Source organism: Conger conger, chromosome 15, assembly GCF_963514075.1.
Source record: "Conger conger chromosome 15, fConCon1.1, whole genome shotgun sequence".
In the NCBI taxonomy this organism is placed as follows: Eukaryota; Metazoa; Chordata; class Actinopteri; order Anguilliformes; family Congridae; genus Conger; species Conger conger.
In genome coordinates, this window is record NC_083774.1 from 27,598,371 (window position 1) to 27,621,066 (window position 22,696).

General features: G+C 44.1%; 1 protein-coding gene and 1 pseudogene across 1 annotated transcript; one reads left to right on the plus strand and one right to left on the minus strand.

Moving 5' to 3' along the window:
- Positions 1 to 4,173: 4,173 nt before the first annotated feature.
- Positions 4,174 to 8,665, plus strand: LOC133111099 (zona pellucida sperm-binding protein 3-like; annotated as a pseudogene).
- Positions 8,666 to 8,801: 136 nt separating this feature from the next.
- Positions 8,802 to 20,258, minus strand: csnk2a2b (casein kinase 2, alpha prime polypeptide b). The gene is made up of 12 exons (XM_061222229.1): positions 19,800 to 20,258; positions 16,843 to 16,954; positions 16,196 to 16,297; positions 15,764 to 15,814; positions 14,923 to 14,982; positions 14,556 to 14,639; positions 13,744 to 13,854; positions 12,533 to 12,634; positions 11,862 to 11,962; positions 10,921 to 11,069; positions 10,624 to 10,708; positions 8,802 to 9,407 (listed from the first exon to the last, which is right to left on the minus strand). Exons 1-11 carry the CDS (start codon positions 19,901 to 19,903, stop codon positions 10,632 to 10,634), a joined length of 1,053 nt encoding a protein of 350 aa, XP_061078213.1. The 5' UTR covers positions 19,904 to 20,258; the 3' UTR covers positions 8,802 to 9,407; positions 10,624 to 10,631.
- Between the last annotated feature and the right edge of the window lie 2,438 nt (positions 20,259 to 22,696).

Consider the following 22,696-nt stretch of genomic DNA (forward strand, 5'->3'; position numbering starts at 1 on the left):
CCAGTTACTTTGAATAATTGCAGATAACTTTATTCTATGTTTTAATGCTGCAATAATTGAGAGATTATCTTATGAATATGAATAAGTCTTACAGGTGTTTCCAGCAAAGAACAACCTGATATCCAGCCAATCACAAGCCATTCTACTTAATTGGTGCACCCAGAGTACTCATGTTAATACATTTAATGTCTGCCACTCACATGAACAATAAATAACAAAAAAATAATAATAATAACAAGACTATAACTAGGACAGACCGTTTAGCTCATCTAGTCAATTTCCAGCAGGCTAGAAAGTATGGGATGTTGTAAAAAGTTGCACTCATTTTTTTGTTTGGAGCAGGGTGGTCTCAACAAACAAACAGTTTATCAGCAGCTGAATCAGGTATAAAATAAAACAAAACATTAATATCACGCTTGCCTGTGCCCCTGCTATTATTTTTCATGGCAGTGAATGTGTTTTCATATTTAATCAATAGTTTCACTACTAGCTCGTTCACTAGCAAGTGAATGCTGTTACCTATGATTTTAAGCTTTTGTTTCATTGTGATATATTGGTGAGCATCTAATTCTAAAAATGTTGTATTATTATTCAGGCTGGCTTTTGAATAATAAATGGAATGTGAAATGGTAAGATATACTTTAATCAATGGACCTAAATCAATATATTGTACTAGATGTTATTATTGTAATTATTGTAGTTATTTTTTACAATCTTCTGAACCTGCTGCTACCAGAGGGGAGAGCAAGTAATGGGAGGTTAAGAGGGAGAGGGGAGGTGATAGGTGGTTGGGGAGGGGTGAGACTTTTCAGGAGGGGGTGAGACTTTTTTCAGGAGCATTTAAAAAAACTTATTCCAGGATATTTTTAGTGTGCAATATATAGCATTTTACACCTCATAAGACCCATAATATCATTGGGTTATCAAGTGTCCTTTTGGAGTGTCTAAATGGCCTTTTGGAAACCTGTCTAGACAGTGGTTAAATTGGGCAGGTCTTATGAGCTTATCAAATGGTGATAAATGAGGCCCAGTGAGTATTGCATGTTGATGACAAGACACATTGTCATAGCTAACTAGTGTGGTGCAGTTGTGCACTGTTGCAATACTTAGCTAGGTGGCTAACATTAGTGAGCTCCTTGCCCAGAGTCGGGAAATCTGTAGATTAACGTAATAGCACAAGCTAGCCTATATAGTAATATTACTATGTGAGCTGTGCCAAGCCATTCTCCTTTTCAGGGCCTTCTGGTAAGATGTGTTGTGTAAATTACGCCTTGCCAAGCTATAGTTCAGCACAGGGAGAGACTGGTGCCGTATCCAATACCTGTAGGCTCATTTTTATATGTTTCAGGCATCAACATATCCAACTTTTCCTAATTAACCGAAAATGTTTCTAAAATAAAAAAATGACCGATCCTTTAATTTAGGATCCTTCTTTCCAGAGGGAAAAGTTCCATAGGAATGAATGGCAGAATGTTCAGTTTCTAGATTGGTGACAGTTCAAATTTTGACATGTTTTTTTAAAATTGCCATTACTCTCACAACTTTTACACTACATGCATAAATTATATGTTCACATGTTCTCGTCATGTTAACTTCTGGGTAGTTTTTGAATTAGTTTGTTAATTTGTTTGAGAGCAGTTTTCTTCAAACTCTAGTCTCACTTCCAGTTCAGCCAATCCTCTATTGATATGCAAATGAGCTGTGTACTCCTGGAATCCTGTGAGGTCAGAAGAGCCTCTGCCCTCTGGTTAGAGTTCATATATACTCTTTATTAGGTACACCTGTACACTAGCTTGTAAATGCAAATATTTAAACACCATAGTATTAGCAGTAATAACAATAGTCCACCGATTTGCCGCAGTCACATTCTTTAGGAAATATATAGTTCATATCAGTAAATGAATTAACTGAACATGAAAGTCAATGCTTCTTCAGTATTAGGATTTGAACATTGAAATAACCCCACAGTTCACATTTGATCAATGTGATCAGTGTGCTTTCATTAATATTTGTGCTGTGCCTACCCCGCTAGAGCCAGTCCCCACATCCAGCAACAAGGGATCCCAATTTAACCACTGCACCTAGCTTAGAAAAAGCAATGCAAAATGCTCACTTTTGGCAATATCAAATTTGAAATGGCATTTGTCCAGCATTCTGGTAGTGGCTCCATTGTATTTATTAGTCCACTAGCCACAAGCATTTGTGTCCACGCAAATACAAAAACTATTTCAGGTGTTAGGGGGTGATACTGAATGGGTTAATGCAGTTAAAAGCATATGGCTGAGTGAGTAACTGGAATCAAGGAAGCATTTATTGGTTGGAATGAAAACCCCTTAATTAGTACACAACCGAGGCCAGGGATCTCAAACCCCAGTCCTGAATGGCTGCATATCTGCATTATCCTTTAAATCAGCAGCTCATTTAGCCCTCTGAAAAATGTCTGTGGACTTATTAGTCAATCAATGACTTTAAGCCAGCGCAACTCAACTCCACGTCCTGTGGCGTGCAGTCCCTGCAGATATTTGCTCCAACCTTGTGCAACACACTGATTTCACTAATTATTTTACCTGCTTGGTTCAGATAATAAGCTAATTAGTGAACTAAACACACTAAAAACCAGCTAACATCACTGTGAAGTATGAGAGGTTGCACAACTGCTTAATCAGAAATTGAAAATTAACACAGGTGTAAAAAATATTGACTTCATTGACAAATACAACACATTTACAAAGCTGCATAAATCTTACGAGACAGGACTGCTTGAATAATGTTTCATTGTCAGAGAAAGATAAGTGAAACGAGGAAGGAGGGGTTTAGACAAGGAAGTACAAGGAAGGGTTGCTATTGCTGGGCTTTCTAACAGCAAAATCTAATTCACCATAGCAAGGAAAGGGTTAGATGTAGGGTTTGTCTGGTTTGGCTATCTTTGTGATGCAGTGGAAGACGCAGCTCTACCAAATTCTTTGGGTCTTCCATCAATTGCAAGCTCTGCAGTTAATGACACGGCTGAGGGTATACAGTCTGATAGCCCAATGCCACCTCATGGTCTTGTGGCTCAGCCATCCTATGAGAAACCTGCAAGCCCCCCTCCTCCTGTTGACTTTGCCATTGAGAGTCCTCTACCCACAATTGTTATGGTGGTCTGGCCATCGGCTATCCAGCCTCCTGTAGATCAACCACCCTATGAGTGACCAGTGGGTCCTCATGTTTCTGTGGGCCTGCCACCCTATGGGTGACCAGTGGGTCCTCATGTTCCTGTGGGCCTGCCACCCTATGGGTGACCAGTGGGTCCTCATGTTCCTGTGGGCCTGCCACCCTATGGGTGACCAGTGGGTCCTCATGTTCCAGTGGGCCTGCCAACCTATGAGTGACCAGTGGGTCCTCATGTTCCTGTGGGCCTGCCACCCTATGGGTGACCAGTGGGTCCTCATGTTCCTGTGGGCCTGCCACCCTATGGGTGACCAGTGGGTCCTCATGTTCCTGTGGGCCTGCCACCCTATGGGTGACCAGTGGGTCCTCATGTTCCAGTGGGCCTGCCACCCTATGGGTGACCAGTGGGTCCTCATGTTCCTGTGGGCCTGCCACCCTATGGGTGACCAGTGGGTCCTCATGTTCCTGTGAGCCTGCCACCCTATGGGTGACCAGTGGGTCCTCATGTTCCTGTGGGCCTGCCACCCTATGGGTGACCAGTGGGTCCTCATGTTCCTGTGGGCCTGCCACCCTATGGGTGACCAGTGGGTCCTCATGTTCCTGTGGGCCTGCCACCCTATGGGTGACCAGTGGGTCCTCATGTTCCAGTGGGCCTGCCAACCTATGAGTGACCAGTGGGTCCTCATGTTCCTGTGGGCCTGCCACCCTATGGGTGACCAGTGGGTCCTCATGTTCCTGTGGGCCTGCCACCCTATGGGTGACCAGTGGGTCCTCATGTTCCTGTGGGCCTGCCACCCTATGGGTGACCAGTGGGTCCTCATGTTCCAGTGGGCCTGCCACCCTATGGGTGACCAGTGGGTCCTCATGTTCCTGTGGGCCTGCCACCCTATGGGTGACCAGTGGGTCCTCATGTTCCTGTGAGCCTGCCACCCTATGGGTGACCAGTGGGTCCTCATGTTCCAGTGGGCCTGCCACCCTATGAGGGACCAGTGGGTCCTCATGTTCCTGTGAGCCTGCCACCCTATGGGTGACCAGTGGGTCCTCATGTTCCTGTGGGCCTGCCACCCTATGAGGGACCAGTGGCTCCTCATGCCTATTGTAAGGTCCAATGATGCAGTGGTTCTCATCCAGTGCTATTATCCAAGGTTTGTGTTCTATGCCACTATAAAGGCTTTGAATGTACTGGAACTGTTTCTTTCATGGGCTTGTGTGCTTCATCATTGCAGGTCAAATCCAATATACATTACCACTAGCTGAGGCAAAGTACTTGTCACTGCTGCATAATGAGTCCCATTTCTACTTTTCCCCAGGTTGCACAATGTGAGCAGCAATGCCCTGAACCCAACCTGGATCCCCTACCAACCTAGCATATCTACTGATCAACTCTTTGTCTTTACTCTGAGGCTCATGGCTGGTATGTTGCAGTCCTTGTATATTGTTGGTTTACATTTGAAATATTAACCACTTGCCTATCAACAGATGACTGGCAAGCGGAGAGGACCTCAAATGTATTTTTCTTGGGAGGTGTCCTGAACATCAAGGCCTCTGTAGTCCAGGCAAACCACGTGCCCCTCCGTGTCTACATTGAGACGTGTGTTGCTTACTTGGATCCCAGTTTGGCCCCCAGCTATGCTTTCATTGATAACAATGGGTGAGCACTCTATGCTAGTTCCTCAAATGTTTAATGTGAGTATGCTTGTCTAAAGGTGTTTTGTTTAGGTGCCTAATGGATTGCCAGGCTCCCGCTCAATGTTCCTGCCCCGGCTACATGAGCTCTGTATGCAAATGGGTGTTTTCAGGTTTGCCGAAGAGGAACGGAGCTCCGTGAGTACAATGCCATTTATTGTTTCTGATAACCTCCTTTCAAGATTGAAGGTACTAAAACTCTTCCCTACAGATTTACTTCTACTGTTGTCTGAAAGCCACTGCAGCTTCAGATCATTATGGGCCTGTTCATTCTCTCCAGAAGCTGGCCGGTAGGTAAATTATGACTGATATTTAATCATCGGTTGCCTCACAATATGACCAGTTACCCCTTTTTTCCAGGTGGTCCAGTCTCTCTGGGACGGATGTGTGTAGTTGCTGTGTCACTAGCTGTGGTGTGACTCGGAAGGGGAGGAGTCTGGATGATTCAGGTTAGGACCTCATTGCGGATTTACCGATGACCTGTATTCTAGCTGCTGGTGATTTAACTTATTTTCTTCAGCTGTGCAGCGGGAAGGTGATGCCTTCCTTGGCCCCATTACTGTCCAAGAAGAGGCTGCAAGTTGCCTGCAGTCTTGGGGCAATCTCTTGAAGGCAGAGACTCCTAAAGCTACAGGTAATCAAACCTGTATTTTGCTGTTAAAATGAACAATGACTCTGCTTCAGACTTGAGACTTCACATGGTCACCTGTGGCCATGATCATGGTTAGTAGTAGTAGCCATTGGTGCTGTATTGGCAACGGTACTACTTTTGAGAAGATGCAAGCCTGTCTTGTATGAGTTGTCTGGCTAATAGACATGGTGAAATATCTGACTCTGGTTGTACAATTATTCTAGGTTGCCCTGGTCAGTCAGCCATTGCTACCTTCACAATTTATTTGCCTGCAACATTTTATCCTTTATTTCTTTATGCCATTTTAGCGTGCAAGTTGTCACAGATTGTTTTGCATAAACTGATTCTGTTTCAATAAAAGGCTTAACTGGCAAAGGCTACAAGTAATCCGATGATTGCATGCTCAATCTGAAGGCTTGCCACTAAATCCATGAGTGCCAACTTGGAAATTGGTAAACTGACAGAGCTTGGCTTAACTTCACCCATGATGCAAATTATTCCCTGCTTTGCAATGGAAAAATGCAATTCAAAAACAAACCGGGCCCATTGAAAAATATTTCAAATGTAGGAACTAAATGTTTGGAACATGAAATTGGTCACACCCTTTAATTTATATGGAGGAGGGTGGTTTCATGCAAACACTAAGAACCACCTGAATCTGCTTCAAAATAGTTTGGCAGAAAGCTGAAGATGTGAAATCTCCTATAGCCTAATGGAGAGCCCACTGGGAGTGGAGGTGTATAGGCCTATGGTTTCATAATTTTACACGATCAGATGAGCGGTTGCAAAGAATTCGTGATCATGTCACTGTTCTGCCAATATCGTACTAAAATGCGGCAGTGTCAAAATGTTCATTTGGTCACTTAACGAACCACCCATTTTAGCTGTCGAGCTTCTCGTTTGCATTTGGATAGCCAATTGTTCGCTTCCGTTAGACTGCCATGGTTTAAGTATTTGGAGTCAAGTAACATTAGCTTTACTTCTGATACTAGGGCTTATGAACATAGTTATACTGTATTTTGATGCATATGATGGCTTTATATATATTGTCAGCCTGGCTCATTTAAGCTAGCCTAGCCCCAGATGCTCATATCCAGTCTAGAGAAGCTATCTGGTGACGAGAATCAAAAGGTGAATCATTAAATAATTACATATATCACCAAGGTCTGATGTGACATACAGGTACACAATATTAAGCAACACATCAGCCAAACGCATACACTGAACAGATACATATACACTTGGATGCAAACACGCAATCAGGCAATATGGCTGTTCCCTTAAAGCTTACTTCTGATTGGCAGCACAACAAACGGTTACACTGCTGATTAGCCAAAATGCCATTTTACGTAGGCCATGCTACAAAGCTCTGCAAATGACCAAAAGCAAATCCTCAAGTGGGCAGTAAAGGTACTAGCTGACTGATTGGAATGGCATATTTCTCATTGCTTATTCTCTTGTCATGTGTAATCTCGCTAGCAAGATAATATGCAAATACTGTGTTGATGGCAGACAACTGCCATCTCCTTAGGATTGGATTGAAGAAATGCATCAGGTAGCGAATTATCGTTGGAATGGAAAACAATGGATCCGCTATACTATTAAATCAAGCATCATGATGCATGCTAGCTATGAAAACAAAACCTTTGAGAGTGAGAATCAATTCAACCAATAATTAATCACCAATGAATGGCAAAATACCACTTCTTGCCGTGTATAAGAAATGGGGAGAATGGGGCTACTTTAGTTAGCTAGTGGGCTGAGTCGATTCTTTAATGTAAGTTATCAGCCAAGGATTTTATTTTTAATGCATATAAAACAATTTAAAAAACATGAAATTGCTTAGCCCTAATTCTAACATCAGCCTACTCTCCATCAAGGTATCAACACAGAGCTTTGACAACATGCTACAATCCTGTAGTTTGTATTCAGGTTGTGCAGAACAAGACTTTCTTATTTAAACCCCATTATTTCCCCAGCATTAATATGGCAGCAGATTATTTTGATAAATTCAACAGATACAAAATTAATTGTGTATATATTACATACATTATAACATGTATTGTGATTTGTGGATGACACTATCATTGAGCAACTGAATGCGCAGTAGTTAACCATGACTGCGTTTAATTGGTCAATTACCTTTGAATATCAATATCAATTATGCATGAGCCCATACACATACATACAGTAAGTCTGCTTCCACACTTTTACCCAGAATGACATAGAGTAGGCCTATATGAATGAGAGCATAGCAATATACACAATATACACTTGCAGAGATCTATCAATTAATCACACTAGTTAAAAAATGGTATGCGACGTATACAGGCTCAGGCGGTAAGTGCATTCGTCTGGCAGTCGCAAGGGTCGCCAGTTTGATTCCCGCCCTGCGTGTCGAAGTGTCCCTGAGCAAGACGCCTAACCCCCAAATGCTCCTAACATGCAGGTTGGTGTCTTGCATGGCAGCCAGGTTCTCACGCTGCAGGTGTGCGAGTGTATATGAATGGGTGAATGAGAAGCATCAATTGTACGGCACTTTGGATAAAGGCGCCATATAAATGCCAACCATTTACCGCTAACGTCAATATGCAAATTGCCAATATATTTACAGAGCACTACTCTAAGACTGCAAATTCTTCGAGAGGTTTGAATCTGCCCAGTGGATACACATATTGTTTGACATACAGTAGGCATTATTCATGGCTGTAGCATGTTCTCAGAGGTCTGTGGCGACACCTTGATGGAAAGCAGGCTGATGCTTGCGTTAGGGCTGTTCAAATAAGTTTTCTGTCTTTTGAAATACAAACATTTCACTTAAAACAACTAATAACAATATGTTACATGATCTAAATATGAATTAACATATTGTATACCATTCATGTATACCTCCCCCAAATGCAGACCCCCCCCCTCGCCCCCGGCAGAAAAGGAGGCCACACCTGAGCTGAGGCTCTCATCCCCGTGTCGCCGGAGCGGAGGAACTGCGTCAGAGACACACGAGCAGGGGGCCGCTATCACATCACCGCACATGTACACCCCCCGCTAGCACGGAACCCGCGCCCATCGGAGCACACGTGAGGGGGGAGTCAGGCACACGCCGCTGCGTAGCGGCCATCTGCTTTTACTGCATTTCTACCACTGGGCCTCTGAGCTGTCACTGCAGATGGGAACTCTAAAGAATCGTTAAATAAAAAAATGTAGAGCATGGTTCCGAGCGTGCGTGTAGTCAGTGAGTGCGAGTGTGTGTATAAACATCTGCGCGTCTTGCTCAAGAAACTTTTATCGAGAAATGACATCACCACCTCCCGAACACAAGGACCCAACGCATGAATCTAAATAAAAATCATTTATTATTAATATTATTATTATCATTTATACCTATAGCAGAGAAAGGTCCGCCATGCCACCTCAGAACTACAGTGCGGAGTCTGAACCCAGGTCCGCCCAGCCCGACACAGAGACACGCAGGACTGGGCGGGGGGGAGGGGGGAGGGGGGTACTGGGGTGGGCGGGGGCCCACTCATTCTTCTTTATTCTCCATGCTTGTTTATATGAGGGGAGGGGGGGGAACTGGGGCATGAAGTCAGGAGAGGGCTGTTTTATTCTGTTTTGGAAATTATATTCGACCTAAATGGGAGTGGGGGGGGGGGGGGAGGGAGGGGCACTGAGACACCTTCAAGCTCATTGGTCTGGCAGCTGAACACCTGACTGGGCGGAGTCAACTGTACTGTATACTGACACAGAGAGGGGGAGGGAGGGAAGGAGTGTGTGTGTTTGGCTGTGTGTATGCGCACGTGTGGGTGTGTGTTTGCTCATGTGTGCGTGTCTGTGTGTGTGTGTTTTCCACTGGTCAACGGTGTATTGATCCGGTGTCCCTGTACACTTGAAGAGGTTTCTGCCACAAACGGGATAAAAAGTTGAGGTAACAAAAGGAATCCTGAAAGACAAAAAAGGAAGGAAGAAAATTAACAATCCCTGTTCCGTTCTACCGCTGTCACACGTCAGATGGCAAAACATTTCTTCATAAGCATTCATAAACCACAGAGCTGCATCGTGTTACAAGGCGGATAGGATTACAAAACGCCAACATGCTATAAAAAAATAAAATAAAATAAAAGATTCCAGTTCAATGAGCCAAAATGCTTATTACAAACCAAAATATTGGTTTCACTTGTCACAGTATGAAATGGCCGTAACATAAATATTGGGCAACAGTACATAACAAAAAGACAAATCTGTTTAACTCATCAAGGGCACGGCTTCAAATTTAGCCTACTTCAAATGTAACGAGCAGGAAATAGGTTGCAGAATGTTAGTACAGTCACAGTATAGAAGGTGAAGTCTTTCACCATTTGGAAATCAGGCACAAGGGCACAGTGAGAGGAATTTATTAAACCTTGTTTGTGTCTAAAAATCAATGACATATGGCAGAAGAGGACCTGTGGTCCCAGGCCACACGGTTAGTGAGCTGCGCTCTCGTAAAAGTTGCCACTTCTACTGGCACTTTGCCAGTCTGTCAATTTCTATGTAGAACACCAAGGACTGAAATCCTCTTGTCTGACTGAAAACAGTCATCGCTTTCTTCTGAATGCTATGGCGTCTGCCACGGAATGCTGAGATTGGTGCCCTTCGCTTTGGGCTGCTGTGATTGGTCGAGTGATAAACAACTCATACTTATTATTGGCTCCCTGAACTTGGTCATGTGGCAATATGGACAGCACTAATTTGAGGCTTGTGTCTTGAATGCAGGGTGTGTGGCTAATGCAGCCGCCTAGTAGTCAGTTTAAGCGCAGAACTGGAGCTAGGGCACAGGTAGAGATCTTTTACAAAGGCTTTTAATTAAGGAGAATACGTACACGTACACACACACACACACACACACACACACACAAGCCCAAAAGAAAGGCCAGGTCTGAGCAAACACTCCCATCACAAACGTAAACACACACAATCCCTTTTTTTTTTGTTCTCCAGGTAGTGTGACATTACATTATTTAAAAGAAATACAGTACTGAGCACGTGTTAGTGCACTCGCGTATGCAAGTGTGTGTGTGTGTGTGTGTGTAGTAGTAGTCTACATTGGTAGTAAGAGGTGTGTGTGTGTGTGTGTGTGTGTGTGTGTGTGTGTGTGTGTGTGTGTGTGTGTGTATTACCTGCTCTCTCATCGCGCTGTGGTGGAGCCACTGGACTGCAGGTTGCCATCAGTGTTGGAGTGAGACTGCTCCTTCAGCACTGGATCTGTGGAGACACACACCTTACTATCTATACAGAACAAACGCGCACACACACTGCGCGCACACACACTGCGCGCACACACACTGCGCGCGCACACACTGCGCGCGCACACACACTGCACACACACACACACACACTGCACACACACTGCACACACACACTGCACACACACACACACACTGCACACACACTGCACACACACTGCACACACTCACAGAAATACGGGTGCTCCATGGCCTCTGTGGCGGTCAGCCTCTGCTGGTGGTCGTATCGCAGTAGTTTGTCCAGCAGGTCCAGAGCCTCGGGACTGACCAGGTGCTGGTTCTCCGACTGGACAAACTGCTCCCAGCGTTTCCGCGTCTGCCTGGAGGGGGCGACAGAGAGCACCATTGCTCAGCACAGCAGCAACAGGCATGGCAACAGCACGGACAAGGCCATATTTCTCTTACAACGACCTTTTCCCTTAATTATTCTATTTCGAGAAATACAAAAGGAACAATTGTATTCGCTTCCCTGTTTCGTTGCTGAAACTTCCTTGTTAGTTCAGGGCGGGTGTGTCCACACTTGAGGACAAGCAAGGACATGAGGACAATCTTTCATTGTGGCCAACTAAGCTTCACTGTTCCAGGCTGTCGGACACGGCTGGCCCTGGCACCGGTCACAGCTTTCTGGCTAGTTTTTCCAATTGATATGACGTCGCCCCCTAGTGCCACCTATATTTTTGATCAAAAAGCCATTTTCCCCATTCATTTTTGATAAGGAATTGAGAAGAAGTCCTCCCACATATTGATATTCCATCTACGTTAAACATTTGTTTGATTATTTTTCTCATTATTTTAACCGCGCTCCAAATTTTGTCCCCCTAGCACACAGACAAAGATGTTGGTGCTGAGGCACCTAGTTACACACACCCACACACACACACACACACACACACACCCCCACCCACACACACACATTCCCCAGCTCTTAGTTTTCTTTGACGTGCATGTGACTAGGCGTGTGACCAAGGAGACAAATGAGCATGAGCAGTAAGCGAGACTATTAAACTTCCTGGTACCCTGTGTGGCGGGATTTTCCCCCATAGGTTAAGCATTTAACTCTGAACCACTTCCCACCTGCCCACCCACCAGCAGTGCCCCCTGGTGGTACTCACTGGCCCAGCAGGTCCTTGAAGCGCGGGTCCAGTTCGATGTGGTACTTGCGCAGGTAGCCGAAGAGCTCGTCTGTACCCAGAACTTTGGCGATCCGCACAAGCTGGTACCAGGGAAACAGTCAGAACCGAACCACCCCAAAGGACACTGTGTGTGTGTGCGTGTGTGTACGTGCACACATATGTATGGTTGTGTGTGTGTATATGTCAGCTTGTACACTGTATAATGAACTGTTCCATGCAAGTTTGTGATGCATTTCAAAGAGTTATATTTAAACTGTTACATTTTCTAAAAATCCACATAATAATGAATATTAAGATAAGAATATTCCTGCTCCAAGCCAACAAGTCCCCCCCTCAACACCAACAGCTGTGTGGAAGTGCAGATCTTTCTGTGTAAAGAGATGTGCTTTCACACTCACTTTCACACAGGAAAATTATAATAACTGGATTTGGTCTCCATTTCATAAGACAGACAAACCACCCAATCACTGGTGTGTCTATGGAGACCCAGTTTCATGGTTAGTCATTAGTTGTTACAATGCAGGGTCACCTCTGATTCAGATACTTTGAGCTATGGTGTGTATACAGTGATAGTAAGCTATGTACTAGTTATTAAACTAGTGATAGGAAGTTATGTGCTAGTTAAAGATGAATTAGGCAGGTTTTGATACCTGGTCATAGTTGTCCTGGCCATGGAAGAACGGTTCCTTCTGGAAGATCATACTGGCCAGCATGCAGCCCAGACTCCACATGTCCAAGCTGTAGTCATACATCTACCGACCAATACAGAGCGACACCGATGAAAAAAAACAACAACTCAGTCATCAACAGCACATTTAAGCATGTCAATCTCTGACAGTATTCAATCATTTAGGGAGAATAAACCGAGTGTGGATGTACTAGCCCATGGAATGCTACATCTTCAGAGTGAAGGACATTTCTGGACAAAACCTGCATCTCACACCTATTCACTCGCATTCTGAAAAGATAACTTTTTGCCATAATATGGAAAATCACAACAGAAATCTATGTTCATAATTGTATTATGACACAGAAGTGGGATGAACTAGCGAGGTTAGCAGGATAAAATAAGCTACAAATAATGTTTTACCGTTCTGGTCAAAACACATTTTTTAAACAGACTAATAACATTTAAAAACTCTTTCTCTTTGAATCTCGCATTGCTACCAACAGCTGTGTAAATATTATGATGAATAAACAACATGGATGTCAGACACTGAAAGATGATAAATTTCCTTGTGGTTCAGGTCTGGGTCATCATCTGTTGTTCAAAAGAAGAAAAAAAAGACCTTGCTATAATTGCATTCATAGAACACGGTCTTCCTTTCCAGCATTTTTGCTCTTTTTGTCTGTGTATAAAACAGAATCCTGCATTACAGCGACCACTGGCTATAAGCAGTAGTGTGTTGGGTTTGATTATCATCCAGGGTCACTGCTGGCAGTAAATACACCGCTGTGGAAATAGGGTCTTAAAAAGCATAGCCTTTCAGGACAAAGTGTCTGTCAGAAAACAAATCTGTGAAAAGGGATGTTATTATAAATGAAAGTCCAGCAGGATTTCGGATAGACTTTTTCAACGTGAGCCCACTGGGCTGAGATATCCGAGCCTCATCCATTACGAGCCAGAAGGCGGAACGTCTCCTCGGTCAGCACTCCTGCACTTCAGCTGCTTCACGAGTCCATTTATGAATGTATTTTTTTTTTTTTTTGTTGCTGGGGATCGTTTTGTCATCATGATAAAAAAGATATCGGCCCATCAATAGACTACAGGAATCTCTTATCTCAGCAACAACGCAAGGTAAAAATAGCTCCCCCCAAAAAAAGGCGTGCCCTGGCAACAGAGGAACCGTGGAACACTCACCTGATAATCCACCAGCAGCTCAGGGCCCTTGAAGTAGCGTGATGCTACCCTGACGTTGTACTCCTGAGCAGGGTGGTAGAACTCCGCCAGGCCCCAGTCTATCAGACGCAGCTATGGCGCGTACACAGTATACACACACACGCACACGCACACGCAGACAGACACTGTGAGAACTGGAACAAATCTGTGATGATCATTTTAACCAACTGCCGCTCCGACAAAAACTCCAGAAATAAACAACTGCGAGACGCTACTGTCGAGGTGTTGCTCCACCGCCATCTTGTGGCAGCTATACAGCACTACAAGTTCTGAGAGGAGGCCAGGGGCCAGGCAAAATCAGAACTCTCTAATGTTGCACTTTGCATCTCAAAACCAAAGGTAAAGGTAGGATGCAAATTAGTGCTCCTATGTTGTCTATGCTCCTGCTCTCATGGCTTAAACACTCGGCACTTTGATTTGCTGTGCCTTTTGGAAACGTTTTGACCAGCGGTGACGCATTCAGAACATGCCTGGTGTGTGATCGCGCACCCATTTCTACAGATGAAAAACCCATTATAGACTAAGGAGCCCTATAGAAAACCTATTAAGGCCTAGAAATGACACTGAATTTCGACGGCCGTGTGCCTTTAAAAACGGTCTCGCGATCAAATACAACGCTGCCGTCGCATCCGTCCGTTAAGGGGTTAAAGTTTAATGGTTAGTTTCCCCTTATGCATCGCGCCGCAGTAGTTGTGCCAGAAGACGCGTATAAGAGCGTCTGCTGAATTAATTATGCATCAGGTTGGCGGGAATGTCAGCACAGCGCCCCCTACCTTCCTCAGCTGGTGGTCGATCATCACGTTGTGCGGCTTCACGTCCCTGTGCATGATGCCCATGCTGTGACAGTAGTCCAGAGCCTGGGGGACACGGGACGCACATGCAACGAACACGTCAAACACACGCATAGCGCCAGCGGCACACACGCAGAGATAACGGCTGACACGCAGACCTATCATTTTGGACACTTTTGCACACTTCCGCTACTGAGCTCGTCTGGTGTATTGGAACCTGTGAAATACTCCTCTTGGTTGGCGCAATTGCACCAGGCAAGATTAATCGAGCACAGAAAAGTATTTGAATCCAAAACAATGACATATTTCACCCAGGTTTGACAGACAGACACACTTCTCCAGCTCTTACCTTTAGTAACTCATACATGTAGAAACGAATATCAAAATCTGTTAACTTCTGATACAGCTCCTGCATGAGACAAGAGACAGAACATGAGAAAAGTCAAACCAATGAAAAAGACCAATCACATGTTCCGAAAACACGGACCTGCACCAATAAAATGTGCTCTATGCAAAGACCTGGGCAACAAGCCCAGTGGCTAAGGCACGTGACTGGGACCTGGAAGATTGGGGGTTGAAGACCCAGTGTCGCCACCATGAGATCTGTACAGCTGTTGGGCACTTGAGCAAGGCTGTTAACCCCACATTGCTCCAGGGCGGATTGCCCCCAGTTTAGTCTAATCAACTGTAAGACGCTTTGGATCAAAGTAACAGCTAAATAACAAATTATTATTATTACCCTGCAGAATTTCCATACTCCACACCTGTCCACTCCTAAGCCAATCAAAAACCCTCTACACAAGACCAGCCCAGAATGTGCAACTGGATTTTTACATGCAAATTTTTATGTGCGCTGTCAGAGAGGGTGTGTACAGGCATGCTTGGGAGTGTGTGTGTGTTAGAGAGGTGGGTGTGAGAGGAGAAGGTGTGTATGAGAGAGGAGGTGCATGTGACAGAGTGTGAGTGCGAGTACAGGATGAGGCAACAAGCCCTAATCATGACACCTGTCCCACTGGGCAGAAGTGATAACCATCGTCATGGTGAGACACAGCACATTCTGATTGGGTTACAGTTCTCTTAACAACCAATCAGACTGAGCAACCCCTGCTTTCTAGTTCAACCCCTGCTTTCTAGTCTGCCCTGCTGTTGCAACCTCACAGGAAAAGGGCGTAAAGAGGGAACAGGTCTACCTTAAAATCTGTGTTATTGATGCATTCAAAGACAAGTGCCGGTGTCCGGGACTGTGGAAGAAATCAGAGAGGAAGAGATGTGAAACACTGAACACTGAAACAGAACGAACACATCAAACTCAAACTAAACACACATTACTGCAGCCACTAGTGTAAAGTACATTTTTCATAAAGAAAATCATTCAAAGATGCAGGATATCAACCGCTATGCACAAAAGCACATTCAGCTTAGACTGCAGTTGCAGCTGTGCAATCATGCAATTAGAATTACGGGAAATGCTAAGTTTTAATGGTTCCTGTACATCTGGTGATTAAAGTGTGTCAGAGACTGACATCACTCTGAGGATCTGATATTGAGGTTAGTAAACTCGGATTGGTCAGTCGCTGCCATGTGACTTTGGGCCAGCCAATGACACGGAGAGCAGACCATACCACCGGATCCTTTACGGTGTCCACCAGGCGGATGATGTTGGTTCCGCCGCGCAGGTTCTCCAAAATCTTGATCTCACGCTTGATCTTTTTCTTCTTGACAGGCTGCGGAGGTCAGAGGTCGCATCATTGTCATGCAGCCAATCAGAATACGACATGGAGCAAAATTAAGGAATGAATGGGTGTTTCTCAATACCAAGAACTTTCTTGTGTTCTTAACTAGAACGGTCTTGCAAGAACACAAGGAAAGATGACACTGTTAGGCATTTGAGATGCAATGTGTGCTTGTGACGTGTGCATGCGCTACCACTACAAAACAGGCAGCAGCCTTTCCTGGCAGTTTCTACTCTCTACCTTGTGCATCTAATTTCTACTTTACTATGGTTTTGGGTATACTTTTATTCCAACTGTAGCCTACTTGAAACATTGAACAAAATGTCCCTTTCATCTGGTGTTCTTTAGCTAGCTAATGCATTTAGGTTGCATCACTCAGGTGACCCACAAAAATCTAGCTTGGTAAACGTTAACTCTATGAAACGAAAGATGATGTTAAAAAAGTTCACGAGAACACAAGAATGGACAAGGATAGATACTGAGAAACAGATGGGACAGGATGTGAGCTCGTATTTATGGATCGGGGGTCAGCTCACCTTGAGGATTTTGACCACCACCTTCTCATTGTTGTTGATGTTGATGGCCTCAAAGACCTCACTGTACTTTCCACGCCCCAGCTTACGCACCAGCTGGTAGTCCTCTTGGTTACTGAGACAAAAGCAAAACAGAGATTAATTTTCATGGTTACTGCACAGCCATGGGGTAAGGGGAGGGAGAGCGAGCGTTTACTTTTCCTAGTTACTGGGAGGACAGAGATTAATCCTCCTGGTTACTGGGTGAAGAGAAAGAAAGAGTGATTACTTCTCCTGGTTACTAGACAGAGCAACATTCGTACTGGGAGAATGAGAGAGAAAGAGAGACTTTTGATGTTCCTTTATTGAAAAATAGAGACTTTCGATGTTCCTTTATTGAAAAATAGAGACTTTCAACAAAAACTTGCCAAAACATCCCTCAAAAAAGAAAAATGAGACAAATCAGAGTGAGAAGGTGAAAGAAAAGGGGGGCAGAGAGACCCATTGAGACAGAGCAGAGACCCCAGAACAAATGAGAGATTGAGAGAAAAAGAGAGATTGAGATTGAGACATACACTCAGTGAGCACTTTTTTAGGTATTTTAGACTCATTTCTTTTTTACTTATTGGTCTTCTGCTGCTGCTGCTGTAGCCTATAACACGCAGTGTGTGTTCAGAGATGCTCTTCTGCATACCACTGTTGTAATGTGTGGTTATTTGCCTGTCACCTTCCCGTCAGCTTTTACCAGCTTCTCCTCTGACCTCTCTCATTAACAGCGTATTTTTGCCCGCAGAACTGCTGCTCACTGGATGTTTATTTTTTCCCCCCACACAATTCTCTGCAAACTCTAGAGACTGTTGGGAGTGAAAATCCCAGCAGTTCCTCAAATGCCCAAACCAGCCTGTCCAGCAACAATAATGCCACAGTCAAAATCACTGAGATCAGATATTTTCCCCATTCTGAAGGCTGGTGTGAACTGAAGCTCCTGACCCAAATCTGCATGATTATATGCACTGCACTGCTGACACGCGTTTGGCTGATTAGATAATCGCATGAATAAGTCATTGTAATAAAGTAAGAATGTTCCTAATAAAATGCTCAGTGAGCAGAGGCAGAGGCAGAGGGAGACCCATCTGCATCAGGCGTCTCTACCAGACGCCCAAAACGAACAGAATCATAAATCCCACTCGGTATGTTTCAGACCCAAATGGTGGGCTGATAGCCAGGCCACAGTGGTAGACCACAAAATAAAAAAAATAATGAATATGTACTCTACTTCACCACAACCACACATTCACACAAATATAACTAAACACCAGCTATTGCTAGCATACACAGACTTATGTTGACACACATTTTATTCCATATTTGACCATATTTTAGTCTGAGATATTTCAGTGGGGCAGGTCATTGAAAGTGCATTCTCTGTCATGGCTGCTCTGTTCAGGGTAATTGGGTAACAAAAATCGTTTTAGTGAGTAAACTGCAAATACAACAAACAGAGCGTAGACCTCCATTTGACAATTCTCCTCAAGGTGAATTTAGTGTCTCACACATAAGCAATGTGATATTTTTATTTTTATTTCAGTATCACCCATTAACTAATTAATTTTACCTGGTTGAGTCTAGTACGACAGAATTTACCTGTTAGCAGTTAAATTGTTTGACTTTTAAGAGCAAATACATATTCTAATTGAATATTTCTAAGATTCAAAATGATTTAACGCAGGCCAAATCTCCATGTGCGAACAATACTCACTTCCTGTGAGTGAAAAGTAACAGAAATGGAAAGACAGTTTATGCAAAAAGAAATCCACCGGTGATCGCTGATGCTATAACGGTGTTAGTTTGGCAAGCTTGACCGTGTAAACTTAAGCAAAAACAAGTTGAGCCCGGGAGGTAGATTCCCTGCCTAGCCCACGAGCTCGACTCCCTGCCTCTGGCGTCAGAACAGCGCGCGTCATAGCACTGTCACACTAATGACTCATTCAATGGTATAGTATTAAACAAAGAGGAAACGCGAGACAGACAGCCAGGAAGACAAATATAGGACTTCCTGTGTTTTTCACTGAAATTAACTGAAATATTTTCACTATTCACAATTTATGGGATTATGTTGCGCTAACCTCACACACACCCATTTTACATTAAGTGCTAATATACGGTTATGTCACCCCTGTAAATTCACATCGTAAAAGGGAAGAAAAAAAAAAAAGGACACACACATCTAACCTGTGAATGTGACAAGTAGTGCTATTTCAGAATCTCATATTCTTGACTGGAGGAATGTTTAGACGTTCAGCTACATTAATTAGCACCGTGTATATCTGTCAAAAAATTTGAAACGCAAGCGGGTCTTTGGGGACATCGGTGCTGGTAAATACAAAGCCACTCCTGCCCTTCTGTGACCCGACAATCTGAGAATGTGATGGACATCATGCTCACTCGTTCGCGGCGACCCTGAATTGCCGAGACCCAAACAGCCCAGGCCTCCTAGATCCGGGCGGATCAATGAGTTTCGCGGGGTTGATCGATACACGCAAAACACCCGGGGCAAACTACGCGTTCGCTCCACAACCATGACCCCCGCACGTTTAACAACCCTCTGCACACAGACCCTTGCATAACGAATTAATGAAAATACGACCAGGCTGATCGACAACCATCAGAATAATCCAGAATGATGAATTATATTTAATTTTATTAAAACCACACGCAGTTGTTAATCCACGTAAACACAAATTCAAACATGATCAAAAGAAATACAACAATCAAATTCTGCGTTTATCATCTATCCATCTTACTACCGACGTAGCTGTTTCCTGACTTGAAATTGAAACGCTGATTTGACGATGTAACGTTACCCGATTCCACATTAGGCAGTAAGACATGTCGATGTACGCGTAGACTAACTGATGTTAATTGCAACGTTTTTTTATTTTAAGACAGGGTTTACTGTAACAGTAAAACGTGGCCCTCACCTCCAGCTGGGCACGTGGGCTTCATAGTCCCAGTACTCCCGGCTCTTCAAAGTGTTCACGTCGGCGTAAACCCGGGATTTGCTACCGGCCGCCGGGCCGGGCATGGCGCGTACAGGAGCTCGGTCTGAGCAGGTCTCGCTTACAGCTGGGTTCTTCGAAACTCGCAGTGGGAATGCGGAACACCGAACTTCCCCAGGAGTCCGTGGTCTTGCGCTTTTTATGTACGGGTTTCTGGTAGTGGATGCCGTGTGTTTAGGGAGATGGTCAGACTGTGCTGCAGGTTGTGACCGCTGAGCCGCGCTCGCCGCTCGGATTGTCAGAGCTAAGCCGACCGGGGTTCCAAGCTTGAGAAGGAGCCGGGGAGAGAGGGGGAGGAGAGGGCCAGCCAGTTTCAACGAGGCGACGGGGAATAACGTTTGATAAACCAAGCTGAGGTAGAGGTAGAGGAAATGATTCAGTAGGGGTCCAATCGCGAACACCTAACTAAGATAGCGGAGTATATTTGCAAAAAATTACAGTTACAATCTCGGGGTAACATAACGGGGGGAGCCAAGATCGCACGTTAAACCCCCCAACCCCCCAGTGGGCCGCAAGTCGCTGATCCGAAAATGGGAGATCCGACCAGGACGACTCCCGGGGACAGGCCCAGCGCCGGACTGCTCTCCCCGTACTCCCGACGAAATGCAATGTTGCGGTGTATGCTAACGGAAAAGCTAAAATAAATATTTAAAAAATGATTTCACAATTTGCCTAGAGCTAACTAGATACTGGATATATTAAGAATCACAGCCGGTTGGAGGGAGGGGGTGGGGTAAATCGATGTTGTTAGCTAGCTAGCTTTCTGGCTAGCTGGGTCTGTTGTGCCAATGTGAAAGCCGCGCCTCTGGAAGCGCGGTATCTTGCACCCTCGCCGGGGCGCGGAGCCGGTGTAAGCGTAAGGAGCACCAGCAATAAAAAAAAATACCAAGCAAAGCTCTCTGTTGGCCAGGTTCGGGGAGCTCTTTTGGGAACCCCCCCGGTCCGTACTCCGTACTGCAGGGAACCGGATTGCGGCAGAAACACCCGGAAACGATCGGGATCAGAATCAAAAAGCCAAATCGGGTCAGATAAGAATGGCGGGGAGGGGGATACATTGCATTAGTCCATTCTATGGCGCCCTCTAACAGAGAGGAGGTCCCTTGAGATAAAAAAAGCGAAGTTCCGGAATCCGGAAATACACGTTTCCTTCAAACTGAGCTATTCATTTTGTTTGATTGGGTTAAATCAATTAATATTGATTTGTTTTTGGACACCGCCTGGCAGTTATGTTCGATAAGTAGCGCCCCCGATTGTCTTCCCTCGTTTTCCCTATGCTACTTCCGTCTTCTCCCGCTAGAGGTCGCGATATCCTCTTTGTCAAGCAATTATCCCATTTGAACCACCGCACGTAGATAAAGTAATTGCCACTAAATAAGCACAAATAACATGGACATCTTGCAGTGTATTTAAATATTGTACAGGGGCATGAAGATCCTGTGGCTCCCCAGGACCAGGAGTGTGTACCACTAGCTGGCTCAAAGACATGCTTTAATAGCATTTAACCTTTAACCAAATGTGCCTTTTCAGTTACTGTAGTTTCAGTCATGCCTGCACACCTGCAACCCCCAGCACCATACCAATTTGGGGGAGTCATTTTCTCTGATCTCAGCTTTGAAGTGGCGTTCAGAGTATTTCCTAAGATGTGCTGAGACACAGTGAGTGAATGTCTATAAAAGGCATTCAGTTAAACATAAAGTAGACAAAATTCTACAAAATTGTAGAGCACTCCAGTCAAGAGTTGCTATCCTAGCAACTGAGTAGACCCAGGAATTCAGAAGGAGAAACACTGATGTAGTTCAGCAAAGTTATTCTTTCTCACAAATATTTAATGTGTGATGTGAGAAGTGCAGTATAATTCAATGCATAGACCATTTATTAAGAAACCAGCTCACACAGAAAATACATATATTGCCATATATTTCAAAACATTTTAAATATTTGGCAATATATGTTAATCTCTCAAATATATTTTGTATTTTTAAAAAATATATGAAAAGTGCCCTTGTTTTATATTTTGTAATACATTTAAGAAATAGCCTGTAGCTGAGTGGCTAAGGTATGTCACTTGGACCTGGAAGGTTGGCGTTTGTGTTTGGTGGGTGTAGCCATGCAGATGGACTGTAAGTCGCTTTGGATAAAAGCAACAGCTAAATAACAAATTACTATAATTAAGAAATACATTGCAAAATACATTTCATATTTGTGTTTTTCTTCTGTGTGGGAGGACTGGGTTCAATCTGGGCTACAGTCCCCTCCAAATGTATTGGAACAGCCAGGCCAATTATTTTTGCAATACACTGAATGCATTTAGGGTTGAGCTAAAGATGAACATGAGACTAGAATTTCATCTTTTATTTCCTGGTATTTACACCTAGATGTGTTAAACTACTTTAAACATAGCACCTTTGGTATCAGACCACCCGATTTTTAAGTGAGAAAAAGGATTGGAACAGAGAGTATTTAAGAAAATGTAAGTAAATAATACTTAATATTTGGTAGCATATCCCTTGCTTGCAATAACTGCATCAAACATGTGACCCATTGACATCACCAAACTTGCATTCTTCTTTTGTGATGCTTTTGCAGGCATTTACTGCAGCCTCTTTCAGTTGTTGTTTGTTTCATGGGGTTTCAAAATGGCTTTTCTCCCAAAGACAGCTTCATGTTGGTTTCTCTTTTCTAACACAAATGCAGTCTTCATAGGCAATAGCCCAAGGCTAAAACCAAGAGTAGACAAGAGTAGAGCTATTTATTGTTTAACCAATCAATCTAACAGGACACATCTGAGTAACAAGAATATGTAACATGTTACAATACTT